This window comes from Poromitra crassiceps (genome assembly GCF_964638095.1).
Source record: "Poromitra crassiceps genome assembly, chromosome: 2".
Classification (NCBI taxonomy): Eukaryota; Metazoa; Chordata; class Actinopteri; order Beryciformes; family Melamphaidae; genus Poromitra; species Poromitra crassiceps.
In genome coordinates, this window is record NC_139624.1 from 113389391 (window position 1) to 113402813 (window position 13423).

The window sequence follows — 13423 nt, forward strand, 5'->3', positions numbered from 1 at the left end:
TTAACCAACATTAACAAATACTAGAGCAAGCATAGCGCCAATAAACACCATTCTGTCCTATATGGAGAGAATGTCATGTCATTGTCCTTATCGACCAAGGCACTTACCTGATAAAATATGGGTCAAGACATTCACAAATATTAGCATCTCCTGGTCATATAATTGATCCACTAAGCATCTTTGGGTCACTGAAAAGCACTATATAAATTAAATTAATTATTATTATTTAATTATTATTTACCAAGCTGTTTTTTTTTTATTGGTTCACACTACTTGTTACTGTCCACCACAATGTATTTCAATGGGGGAAGATTTTGTGAATAATGGGTGAAACAATTCTACAAGGTACAATTTTATTGAAATAAAGTCCCGCTTAGTTTATTGCATCTATCTACTGTATGCCCAGTTAAAGTGCGTCTCCTAAGGATTTAGAAGGTGATCATCATAGTCACAACGAAGGCACTAGGTAGACAAAGACAAAGGCTTTAGATGTATTTTTAGCATAATATGGGCTTTTGCTGATAAGCAAGGCATAATTTATCAGATTTTGGAATGGAGTTTGTGGAGAAGTCCAGTGCAGGATGTCTGGCTTTTCCAACATGCTAACTTGTCTAACTAGAAAAGTTTTTTGTTGCTGTTTTTTCCTGCCACCACAAGCCTTGCTATTTGAGGACAACTTTATTTATATCATAATATTTCAGAGCGTTTACATTTTATGTGAATAAATAAATAAATGAATGAACCAAAACAAAGAAGAAAAGGAAAGAAAAGCATGGCGATTTTGGCTAGTAGTCTACAGGAAAGCAACTACATTGGGAAGTAGACTGGATTTCTAAAACAGTTTGATTACTGTTGACCACTAGAGGAGTTTCTCAAAGGGCAGATTTCCACAATACTGACAGTTATAATGATTTGGAGTCATTTCACATTAACAGCTCCTTTGTTCGATTGGCTTTTCATTTAAATTACCAACACATTCTCATTCCCAACGCCAACAGTGACTATTTGTCAGGACCCCTTGGCGTCAGTTCTTAATGCACAAGGTACTGTATCCCTTTTCATAATTTTTCAACACCACCGGTTACATTCCTCCACCGTTAACTTGAAAAACATCATGTCGATCAATTTGAAAATGTTGCAGTGTTGGTTACAGTTAGGCAACTAAAATAACTTGGTTAAGGTTATGGTTTGGGTTAGGCTTAAATAACAAAAACGTGACTTCTGTTTGAAATGTAGACTTTGAACATGCTTGGCCTCGAACGCAGGTCTCTGATGTGAAAGGCAAGACTATTACACCTCCACCACCCCGGCCACGACACAATAGACTATCACACCTCCACCACCCCGGCCACGACACAATAGACTATTACACCTCCACCATCCCGGCCACGACACAATAGACTATTACACCTCCACCACCACCCCGGCTACAACACAATAGACTATCACACCTCCTCCACCACCCCGGCCACGACACAATAGACTATCACACCTCCTCCACCACCCCGGCTACAACACAATAGACTATCACACCTCCACCACCCCGGCCACGACACAATAGACTATTACACCTCCACCACCCCGGCCACGACACAATAGACTATTACACCTCCACCACCCCGGCCACGACACAATAGACTATTACACCTCCTCCACCACCCCGGCTACAACACAATAGACTATTACACCTCCACCACCCCGGCCACGACACAATAGACTATTACACCTCCACCACCCCGGCCACGACACAATAGACTATTACACCTCCTCCACCACCCCGGCTACAACACAATAGACTATCACACCTCCTCCACCACCCCGGCTACAACACAATAGACTATCACACCTCCACCACCCCGGCCACGACACAATAGACTATTACACCTCCACCACCACCACGGCCACGACACAATAGACTATTACACCTCCACCACCACCCCGGCTACAACACAATAGACTATTACACCTCCACCACCCCGGCCACGACACAATAGACTAGTACACCACCTCCACCACCCCGGCCATGACACAATAGACTATTACACCTCCACCACCCCGGCCACGACACAATAGACTATTACACCTCCTGCATCACCCCGGCCACGACACAATAGACTATTACACCTCTTGCATCACCCCGGCCACGACACAATAGACTATTACACCACCTCCACCACCCCGGCCATGACACAATAGACTATTACACCACCTCCACCACCCCGGCCATGACACAATAGACTATTACACCTCCACCACCCCGGCCACGACGACTATTACACCTCCTCCATCACCCCGGCCACGACACAATTGACTATTACACCTCCACCACCCCGGCCACGACACAATAGACTATCACACCTCCACCACCCCGGCCACGACACAATAGACTATCACACCACCTCCACCACCCCGGCCACGACACAATAGACTATCACACCTCCACCACCCCGGCCACGACACAATAGACTATCACACCACCTCCACCACCCCGGCCACGACACAAGACTATTACACCTCCACCACGACCCCTACAACACAATAGACTATTACACCTCCACGACACACCTCCATGACACAATAGAAGTCCAGGTGTGCCGTGGGATTTTGTGACAACCAGGGGTTAAATTGAGCTGCCATGGTGCCATCAACTAAAAGGGGACTCAGACATCTATAGATTTATTATGAAACATCTAAAATTATGTCACTATTCTAACTGATTAAACCTCGAAATTGTGTGCAAAAGGTCCCAAAAACAATTGATAAAAAAACATTTTCAATCTATGACACCCCCCCGCGCTCTACAGATGAATGGACTATTCCTATAGCGGGGTTGCATGCGCAAGTCAAGCCAGCATGGACTTAGGTTTGGGTAGGGATGCTAGGGACATGTCCCTACTTTTTTTTTTTTGCAAGACGGTGAAGCTTGGGTGAAGCTTCAATATTCCACTAACTAACCAACTAGGTTAGACCACCCAAATCTATATTTTTATTTTACTGTACATCCCAGAACATGGTGCTAATGGTATTAGCATTGAATGGTAAAAATGGTAAATGGCCTGCATTTATATAGCACTTTTATCCAAAGCGCTTTACAGTCAGTAGGTACATTCACCCATTCATACACCGATGGCGGCAGGTTACCACGCAGGGTGCTGGCACACCATCAGGAGCAATTTGGGGTTCAGTATCTTGCCCAAGGACACTTCGACACTTCGACTGGAGGAGGCGGGAATCGAACCACCAACCTATTTCTGGGTGTTGTGGAGGTTTCTGGAAATGATGTGCAGAAGTTGTTGAGAGAAGCTTTTGGGCCTCTCTCAAATATCTGAGTAGTAGAGACTTCTAGTAGAATTTTATTTGAGTTCTATTTAAGTTCAGTCCAGTTAGAATCCAGTAGTTGGCGGTAATGCAACAATTTGGATGCCAACCGCCGTTAAACACCAAAGAAGAAGAAGGAGAACGCACAGACATGAGAGCTGCAGGAATGAGTCCGGAAAACATAGATGCTAACACTTCCGGGTTCTTCACTGTTTCTGCCTATGGGATTTTTGAATGGGTTTTTGGCGCAATGCTTCAAATGAGGTCTGTGGTTAACGCAAGCTTATTCAAATGCGAAGCAGTGTTCAGCAGGATAATCTTCACACATGAGGACCACTTTTATGAGTTTTTAAGATTTTAAAAGGGTGGCTAGCTAGCAAACGGCTAAATTAGACTACGCTGTTGAGTCGACAGGGATATATACGTCAATAACGTCATCACTTCAAAGGACGAACACGGAAATTCTCTTTCCCTCACCTGGTTCAGCCCGGGTTATCAGTGCACAGCAGCGCACACATCAACAACACTCCAGGTTGAATTTGACTATGGTGACGTGACATGTGTATAGTTCTGGAATAGCTTAGCATGAGCTTTTTACTTCTAGGGCTCGCATTTACGCTTCAAAACTCTTGAAAGTGGCCCTTATGTGTGAAGTTTATCTCGCTGAACACAGGTTCGCGTTTGAATAAGCTTGCTGTCATGTTTCACTAGAGAACCCAAATGCAGAGAGAGACAACCAGGTGAGTGCCAAAGTCAATGATATTTATTGTTTAAATAGCAGGGAGGCTCTGGATGGCTTGCTGGCAGGCAGGCAGGGAATCCTGAGAACACAGGGGAAAAAAGGCGTCAGGCAGGCAGGCAGACAAGCAAAAAGGCAACGGACGGCTAATAGTTCAACCTAAAGACTGGCTGGTTTACAAACCGTCTATGGCAACGTTCCAGCGAGGACTGGTAGACAGAGAAGGATTCTTATAGTGATACAAATGGGTGGTGATGATGATTGGTGATGACCAGCAGGTGTGAAGATTCTCATGCTCAGCAGGTGTAGAAGATTCTCCTGATTAGCAGGCATCGTGGATGTGGAGTTGTGACAGTACCCCCCCTCCGAGGGGCGCCTACAGGCTCTGTGAATATAAAGCCTAAAAACTTAAAATATCACTGTAGTACCCCCCTGTGCGTGGATTTTTTACGTTATTTTATTTTTGCGTGGAGACCGGCTTACCGTGTGTGCTATGTGTGTGCCAAATTTGAAAACTTTTCACCAATCAGACAGTCAGCTAGAGCCATTTACAATCAGCATATAATACTAATAAGAATAAAGCTGCAAACTACCTTCTCAAACTACTTTCTACAAGTACTCCATTCCTTAAAAAGGTCTTAGCTGTCATAGACTGTGTTGCATAGTTGATTTCTGTACTGTTTACAAAATGTGATATTGTAAGTTGTTTTGGATAAAAGCATCTGCTAAATGATGTAATGTAATGTAATGTCCACATGGGGGCAGTGTAATCTCATGCATTGGTCCAGATGGGGGCAGTGTAATCTCTTCATTGCTCTGGATGACCCTGTCGCTACAGCAGTAGAAAGACAGAGGGAGAGGGGTCAGACACAGAGAGACAGCCAGGCCAGGATTCAGGGTTCAAGGAAGTTGAGACAAGGTAAGACAAAACATACAGTAGCTCTTATTTACATTCAGGTTTATGCTCAGACTGCTCTGGCGGCTGTGTGACAACAAATATATGAAGGAAGGAACTATTTGTGAGAGATCTCATATCTGTAGCATAGCATTTATTCTTCCATTGTTAATTACAGGTTTACAGGTATGTATGTTTTCAGAAAGTAGCTTTGTTTAAACTATAAACAGCCTTTGTATGAATGCATCATGTATGATAAGAAGTATTTAGCAAAGGTCAATCCACTGGAGAATAATACCACAATGAAAACGGGCCTAGACAAAGTACATCTTTCAAGTAAAGCACTATAATTTAAATGTATGATGTGTAAACTACTCCTAGATTAATCAGTTTTGTTTTATTACATTTGTTTGAACTTTTTCTTTAGAAAGCAAAACGGAAATTCCATCAAGCTCCCTATTTTTAAAACGGAGATTATTGCACCTTCAAAATGTTTACATGTTTAGTACCTTACAATAGGTTGCATAGGTGTGTATAGGTCATGCCACCTATACACTGTTCTGTAAGCAAAGCTGTTGTTTTCCCAGTTGTTTTGTACCTGTTGATGCTGACCTTGGACGCATTTTAGGTTACACTTCACCAACAGCCACTCACTGCTGGTCGTTATCTGACTCAGTTTGGTGGTCTGTGAATGACTGATTATGTTCTGCTGTATGTACTATCTGCCCTCCTCCTTCAGTCTGTACAGAGATAGTGTCACCCAGTGAGTCAATTGCATGTTAGAGGATTTTATTCCAACTTCCCTATTTCTCTGCTAATAATCGACCTCTGTGGCTTTTGTTGATGTTCTTTCTTTATGGCATCAAATGTACTTTTGGATACTTTTACCATCCCGTTCTGCAAATCATACTAGCCTATATAAGCTGTATATTCACATAGCCTATTTGTTTTTTATATTGTCTCTCATTTGTATATTACATACTGCTTGTATGTACAGTACAGGTAGGGCTCAGCAAAAAAGGTTTTTATTTTCACTCATCAGGCATGAAAATATACCCTCTATAGTTAAATTGTCCCATAATACCTGAAGTCAAAAAGTGTCCAATAATACCTGAAGTCACCCTATGTATGTCTATCTTGTGAACCGTTTGTCGGATCAACTTCAAACTTGGGGAGTGTGCTTGGGGGACGTGTCGGATATACTGCAGTGCCACCTACTGGTAGCACAAAAAAAAAGTTTTATCTTGAGAACCGTTTGTCCAATCGATTTCAAACTTGGTGAGTTTGCCTGCTGGCGACCCGAGAAGGTGCAGTTTCAGATTATTTTGTGGCGGGGGGGGGGGGGGGGGGGGGTGAAGAGTGGGAGTGCATGATGTGTGAATGTAGGGAAGGGGACTGAGGGGAATAGCCACTGCACTAGTATTGCTAATTGCTTATTTGATACTACATATACAATTTTATTGTATATTTACTGTACCTATGTTTGTTTGACTGTTGTGGCACACAAATTAAAATGCATAGCCTAATTCTAATGTCCAGTTATGTTTGGATATCACCACGCAGCTGATGTAACACTCATACAGACCTACATTTTTCTCATGTTATGTTTTCTCATTTGGGAAGGTGGTCTTCGGAAATGTTTTAACAATCAGAAGTGGGCCTTACGTTACAAAAGGTTGAGAACCCCTGCTCTATGTCTTTGTTTTAGGCCTCAGCGATGCAGCTCGCGTGCTTTCTTCTGCTGGTGCTGACCGTGTGTGCGGATCCGGCCGCAGGCTACAGTAACGGGAAGGTTGGCGTTGCCTGTGGAGACATGGAGCCTCAGCACGGCTACGAGTCCAGCCCCGATCCACCTCCGTACAGCATCACCGCGGATACACCCACATTCATTCCAGGCGACCGCATCACCGGTACTTCACTCGGCTTCACAGCCTGCTCTGGTGACATAGCCAAAACACTTGTATGTACTGTACATGTTGTGACTATGAAAAGATAATGCACAATTACAAGGCATTGCAGTTTTTGAAGCAAATACATTGCCGGAACTACTTTCCTGACAAACCCGGAAGTTCTGGCTTATGTATTTGCCTAAAAAAATCACAACATGTACATAAGATCGTTAGGTTTTCTTCTACAACAGACACAGGTTTTTTTAAAGTACTGTACTGTAAAAAAGTATTTAAAGTATTACTTCCTTAAATTACACCTGGTCATCTGTTACCTTTCTTTCAATCTTTGTCCCCAGTGTCTTTACGAGTGGTCCCCTCCAACACCACGTACTTCAGGGGCTTTCTGATAGAAGCCTGGAATGCTGGGACATCCGGCTCTGCAGCGGTGGGACGCTTCATCCTGGTCGACCCGGCTCGCTCCCAGCTGCTACAGTGTGGACACACTCAGGTACACAGGATGGGGGGGGGGGGAACCATAAAAGTAAAACTCATACTGGCTCTGCACAATGTTGTTGCTCCACCAAAATTGTATTGTGACAAATAAGGTTTCAAACAAATATACACATTTTTATAGACACAGTTACAGCTATTACAATTACAGAATTTTACGTACACTCAGGTTGAAGTTATAAAAAAAAAATGTTTTACCACCCTAACACTTCCACTGGTACAGTACACCTCCAATTGACTCAAATTATGTCAATTAGCCTATCAGAAGCTTCTAAAGTAATGACATCCTTTTCTGGAATTTTCCAATTTCTGACCCCATCTATCTGTAAACAGTTAAAATTCAAATGAATTTTAATGACTTGAACCTAAGTGTTACGCTTGTAGTGTGGACTCAAATGCAGACAAAGGCAACAGGGGAGATTCAGGATAAAAAAACAAAGCTTTACTCGAGAACTCAACAAGTGAAAACAAAGTAGTGCTAGGCACACCGCTAGGCTCAAGGAACTGGAAATACACAGACAAAAGACAATGATGCGACAAGGGCTACAACCAAACAGAGAGAATATATACACACAGGGAAGTAATTCCTAAGTAAAGTAACATGAGGGGCAGCTGGGGAGGTGGGAACACTCCACGGGCAGGTGTTGAGGGAAAGCACACAAGGAAAAGACAAAAAGACAAGACTAAATCAAACTGAGTCCATGACAGACCCCCCCCCCCCCCCCCCCCCCTAGAGGGACGGCTCCTGACGTCCCCACGAGCCAAACAGGAATCACAGAGAGGGTGGGTGGGTGTAGGGGAAACCGGAGGTGGGACACAGGGCCCAGAGACATGGGGCAGGACAGGGCAGAACCTGCGACCTCAGGTGGGCGGCTTGTGGGCTGGCCAAGCTGGCGGAGCAGGTCAGGACGAGGTACAGTAGCTCAGGGGTACGGCTCAGAGAACCACCAGACTCGGGAGGAAGACCAGGATTCTGGCAAAGCAGGCGGGGACACCAGGGACGGCCATGCCGAGGCTGCAGGTCAGGGCTGCAGGACTGGAACCTGGAGACTGAAGAGACGGACCAGAACGAGGAAACTGAAGTGCGTGCCGCTGGGGGTCAGGCTAGGCGTGGGTGGATGTGGGGCTCTGGCTGGGCGACAGCGGCAGGCATGGTCCGGGGAGCCAGAGAAAAGAGTGGCCCCCGCAGCTCTGGAAAAGAGAGCCTGCAGAAAGCTGGAACTGGGGGCTCCCGCAGCTCGGGGACAGACAGCCTGTGGGGAGTGGGGACCAGAGGAGAGACAGGCAGGCAGGGGAAACACAAGGGGGCAGGCTAGAGGTAATCAGCAATCTGCCAAAAAGAGTTGGAAAATATCGGCATATCAGATATCGGCAAAATAATCCAACATCGTGCATCCCTACTGTAAACCACCAGCTTCAATGTGCTTTTGACATAGGTTCTAGCATACAAGCAGGAGTGAAAGGTTCACATTCATAAGTGTTATATTAAGGTGTTCTGTGACTAAAGCAGTCAAACTTCCCATGTAAGATGTTGACCCACACATCGGTGCAGAAATCCTCTGCCATGTGAGCCTGGTGTAGCGTAAGATGCTGCGATTGGCCTGTGATTCCTACATAATTACTATTTATGTAGACAAGAGTTAAAGCAGCAGGTAAGATGCTGCCTGCCTCAGCATGCCACCTTAACAGGGATAGACATTATTGGTTTAAGGAGGTAAGATTGTGTGTTTGTGGCATTCTGAATCCCTGTCATTTAAAGGCATCTGGTGTGAGCCACAGTGACAGCTCTAAAAAGACACAAGTCCAGGCTGTGTGGGAAGCTCCGATAAACCCTCCGGAAAGAGTCCAGTTTCTGTGAGTATCCACACCGTTTTATATTCTCTCCTGTTTTATATGTGTTGATTCCCTAAAGGAACAGTTCACAAAAATATTTTAATTTCTGTAATTAAAGGTCTGGGAGGTTTTTGACTCCACAAAACAGTACTGGTAACCTGCTGCCGCTGCCAGGTGGTTTATTTTCACATAACCATCTGGGAACAAGTCGCTTGGCAAACGTTTTGAAAGGGCAGGCACTTTCAAAACATGAGATTTTGTGATGTGATTGGATGAACCATCTGTCTATCACGGGCTCGCTCTCACTGGTATCACACCAAAGCCCGCCCGTAGCTGACTCATAGAACGCTGATTGGTGTGAACCACTGATGGTTCAGATTCAAATCAATAGAATGGAGCGTGGCAAGATGGATTTGTTGTGTGATCGTGATTTTGTGCGAATCTAGCTGCCTCGCAAGGTTACAATCCTGGAGCTTCACAGGGAAACAAGTGGGGGTGACAGAAAAAAACAACATAAAAAAGTCCAGAAGCCTTGAGACGCCAAGTTGACTTGAAAAGACGTAATTTACAGCCTGTTTTAGCGGAAATCCAAACTGTAACCGATGAGCTCAAAGCCACGTTCACGTTAGCGCACACCCCATCTGAAGTGTGTGCACGAGCTTGAAGGCGCGTACATGCACTGCTAGAAGTAGTTCTGTTTTTCTTCGCTGGATTTCTGGACCGCAATCCTCTGGTGAAAAGTGTTGCAGTTGAAATCCAGATGAAGAGCGCATTTGATGCATGTACACGCCTTCACTGTAGCCACTTAGCTACACGTTAGCGCGCACCCCGTCATAAGTGCAAGCTTGAAGGAGCAGTTCTTTCCTGCGGTTTTTGTATGTTTGAAAACTAGCCATTTACTTAACTTGCTTTGGAGACAACACAGTTTTCCTATGAAGCTCCAGGAATGTTTTGTAGACTAAAATAATTCACACGACGAGGTAATGACTGAACTTTCATTTTTGGGTGAACCGCTCCTTTAAGGTGTGTTTGATTTGTTGCTCTAGTGTGACGGTGGTGCACAAGTACAAGGTGTACTGGGTGAGGATTGCTGGTCCTGTGGTGTCGGTGAAAGGAGCGACGGCTATCCCAACCACCACTGTCGCTACTGACCCCACCAGCCCCACCGCTGTCGCTACTGACCCCACCAGCCCCACCGCTGTCGCTACTGACCCCACCAGCCCCACTGCTCTGTCCACAGCCGTGAGTCACTACCAGCCAACAATGATGATTAGCTGGACCTTTTAATGGTGCATGCGTGTAACATTTCCCCTATTAGCGTCTGGGGGGAGGTTAGGTTTAGGCGTGGGGGGTGGGAGAGGTTAGGTTTAGGGTCTGAGGGGAGGTTAGGTTTAGGCATGGGTGGTGGGAGAGGTTAGGTTTAGGGTTAGGGTCTGGAGGAGGTTAGGTTTAGGCATGGGGGGTGGGAGAGGTTAGGTTTAGGGTTAGGGTCTGGGAGATGTTAGCTCCTCCAGACCCTAATGGGGGAGCAGTTGACTAATGGGGGAGCAGTTAGGCTAATGGGGGAGCAGTTAGGCTAATGGGGGAGCAGTTGCCATAAGCGTCAAAGATTACTTCCATGGGTTTGCATTGAGTTTAGTCGGAAAGCCCAAGTCGTTTCATGTGTCGCTCAAGGGTACCATGTTAGTAACAAGCGACGCACAAGGGACGGGACAAAGCGTCAATATGCTGCGCGCTCGGAGTGAGAACGGGTTGAACATTCAACATTACAACGTGGTGCTACCAGCCGCACAAGGTGCCCATGTCTTGTCTTGTCCAAGATGGCGGCGCGCAGCAGTGCAGCGGCTACTCTGGCTCCTGGTTTTAACGATTTTAGTGGTTTTAGTGTAATGTATAGTGCTAGGAATGCCTCATGTAAGAGCAACAGTAAGCTGAATTATAGCGCGACCGAAATTGCAAGCCTTAACAACTTGTCCGCCTCGCTTCCAACCAATCTCAAAGCGAAGCTCGGCAGGCTGAAGCTTCTGAGACCAGCGGACTGGCGTAGCAGACTCCAGCGGCTCAAAGGCAAGAGGAGGCAGTGCACATGGAAGCAGAAAAGGGGCAAGCGGGCCGGCCTGCTAGCAAAGCTAAGAGCTAGCACAAACAGGCTAGCTATCCCATCACTCTTTCTGGCTAACGTCCGCTCGCTGAACAACAAGATGGACTTGTTGCGACTAAGAATGAACGCACATCGGGAGATGAAGAACTGCTGTGTCTTACTCCTAACCGAAACATGGCTAAATAGCAGCATGCCGGACCAGGCTTTCCAACTAGACGGGCTGACGCTCTTCCGTGCAGATCGGAGTCACCTGTCGGGGAAAACTCGAGGAGGTGGATTATGTATCTACGTCAGCGAAGGTTGGTGTACGAACTGTTCTCTGATTAGCAGCCACTGCTCCGAGGCAGTGGAACACCTAATCATAAAGTGCCGGCCGCACTATCTGCTGCGGGAGTTTACAGCGGTGTTCATCGTCGCTGTTTATGCCCCCCCGAATGCTAATGCTAACGATGCGCTAACGGAGCTTCACGATAGCATCTCGTCACTTCAAAACAAGCACCCGGAGGCATTCTACGTGATTGCAGGTGACTTTAATCATGTCAATCTCAAAAACATTTTACCAAAGTTTCACCAGCATGTCACCACTGCTACACGCGGAGAGAACACACTTGATCGTGTGTACAGTAATAGACGGGGTGCATACAAAGCGAACCCCCGCCCCCACCTAGGCCTTTCCGACCACATCTCCATCATGATGGTCCCCGCCTACAGCCCCCTGCTAAAACGTAGCAAACCCACAACCAAGACCATCACTATATGGCCCCCAGACGCTGCCTTCATGCTCCAAGACTGCTTCGATCGCACCGAGTGGCAGATCTTCAGGGAAGCAGCAACCAGCAATGAAGTTGTGGACCTAGAGGAATATACATCATCTGTCATCGGCTACATCAGCAAGTGTGTGGATGATGTCACCAGCACTAGATCCATCACCATCCACCCTAACCAGAAACCCTGGCTGAACGCAGAAGTCCGCGCTCTGCTAAAAGCCTGTGACACAGCGTTCAGGTCTGGTGACACAACCGCACTCAGGGCAGCGAGAATATGTCTCAATGCAGGCATAAAAAGGGCAAAAGCAACCTACGCTCTAAAAATCCAGGGTCACTTTTCCACCAATGACCCCCGGAGCATGTGGAAGGGCATCAAGTCCATAACAGACTACACCAAAAGAGATGAAGAATGCCCCAGGGACCCGTCTCTCCCTGATGCCCTCAACACATTCTATGCTCGCTTTGAGGACCCAAACATCCCTCCTGGCTCCAGGCTCACCTCCCCACCAGATGAGCTGCCCCTCAGTGTCTCTGCTGAGAGTGTGAGGAAGTGTATGCAGAGAATCAACCCCCGCAAGGCTGCAGGACCAGACAACCTCAGTCCTCACCTCCTTCTACAGGTGTGTGGTGGAGAGCGTCCTCACCTCCTGCATCACTGTGTGGTATGGCAGCTGCTCTTCCGCAGATAAACACGCACTGCAGCGTGTGGTCAAAACCGCACAGAAGATCATTGGCTGCAGCCTGCCAACCATCAGTGACATCTTCCAGGACAGATGCAGGAGTAAAGCTGCGAAAATCATGAAGGACTGCACCCACCCTGCCAATGGACTGTTTGCCCCTCTCCCCTCTGGTAGGAGGCTACGCAGCATCAAAGCCAGAACCACCAGGCTCAAGAATAGCTTCTTCCCGGTGGCTGTGAGAATTATGAACAATGCATAATCACTCTAACGTTATATTCTCTAGTTTTCTCGTATCTAATTATATACATATATATTAATATATTTTATATATAGTACATAGCATGTATTATATCTATATATGTATATATCAAAATGCTGCTCGTGCAATATACTGCTGCTATTTCTCATAACGTCTACCTTATTATTACTTTTTTTACGTATCTAATTATATACATATATATTATTTTTTATATAGTACATAGTATGTATTATATCTAGATATGTATATATTTAAAATCTGCTGCTCCTGTAGTGAATGCTGCCACACTCCTCGCACTTTAATGCCGCCAGCTGTGAGCGAAACAAAATTAACTTTAAGTGGCTCCGTGTTGAGCGAAACATGCACTTTAAACTGTTTTCCTTGCTCTTACACCAGGTATTATGTTGTTTTTATGATGTCTCTAATTTATGT

The 13423-nt window shown here is 45.8% G+C and overlaps 1 protein-coding gene across 1 annotated transcript in view; it reads left to right on the top strand.

Moving 5' to 3' along the window:
• Positions 1-4906: 4906 nt before the first annotated feature.
• The window catches only part of LOC310771414 (uncharacterized protein), a gene marked incomplete at its 3' end in the record, with an annotated part of 57029 nt that continues 48512 nt past the window's right edge, over positions 4907-13423 (top strand). The window contains exons 1-9 of the mRNA XM_083631910.1: positions 4907-4976; positions 6661-6862; positions 7198-7349; positions 9111-9205; positions 10231-10426; positions 10971-11044; positions 11613-11809; positions 11954-12672; positions 12776-12967. Of these exons, the coding sequence (XP_083488036.1) occupies positions 6670-6862; positions 7198-7349; positions 9111-9205; positions 10231-10426; positions 10971-11044; positions 11613-11809; positions 11954-12672; positions 12776-12967 (1818 nt within the window). The 5' untranslated portion in view covers positions 4907-4976; positions 6661-6669. The remainder of the gene's footprint in view (positions 4977-6660; positions 6863-7197; positions 7350-9110; positions 9206-10230; positions 10427-10970; positions 11045-11612; positions 11810-11953; positions 12673-12775; positions 12968-13423) is intronic.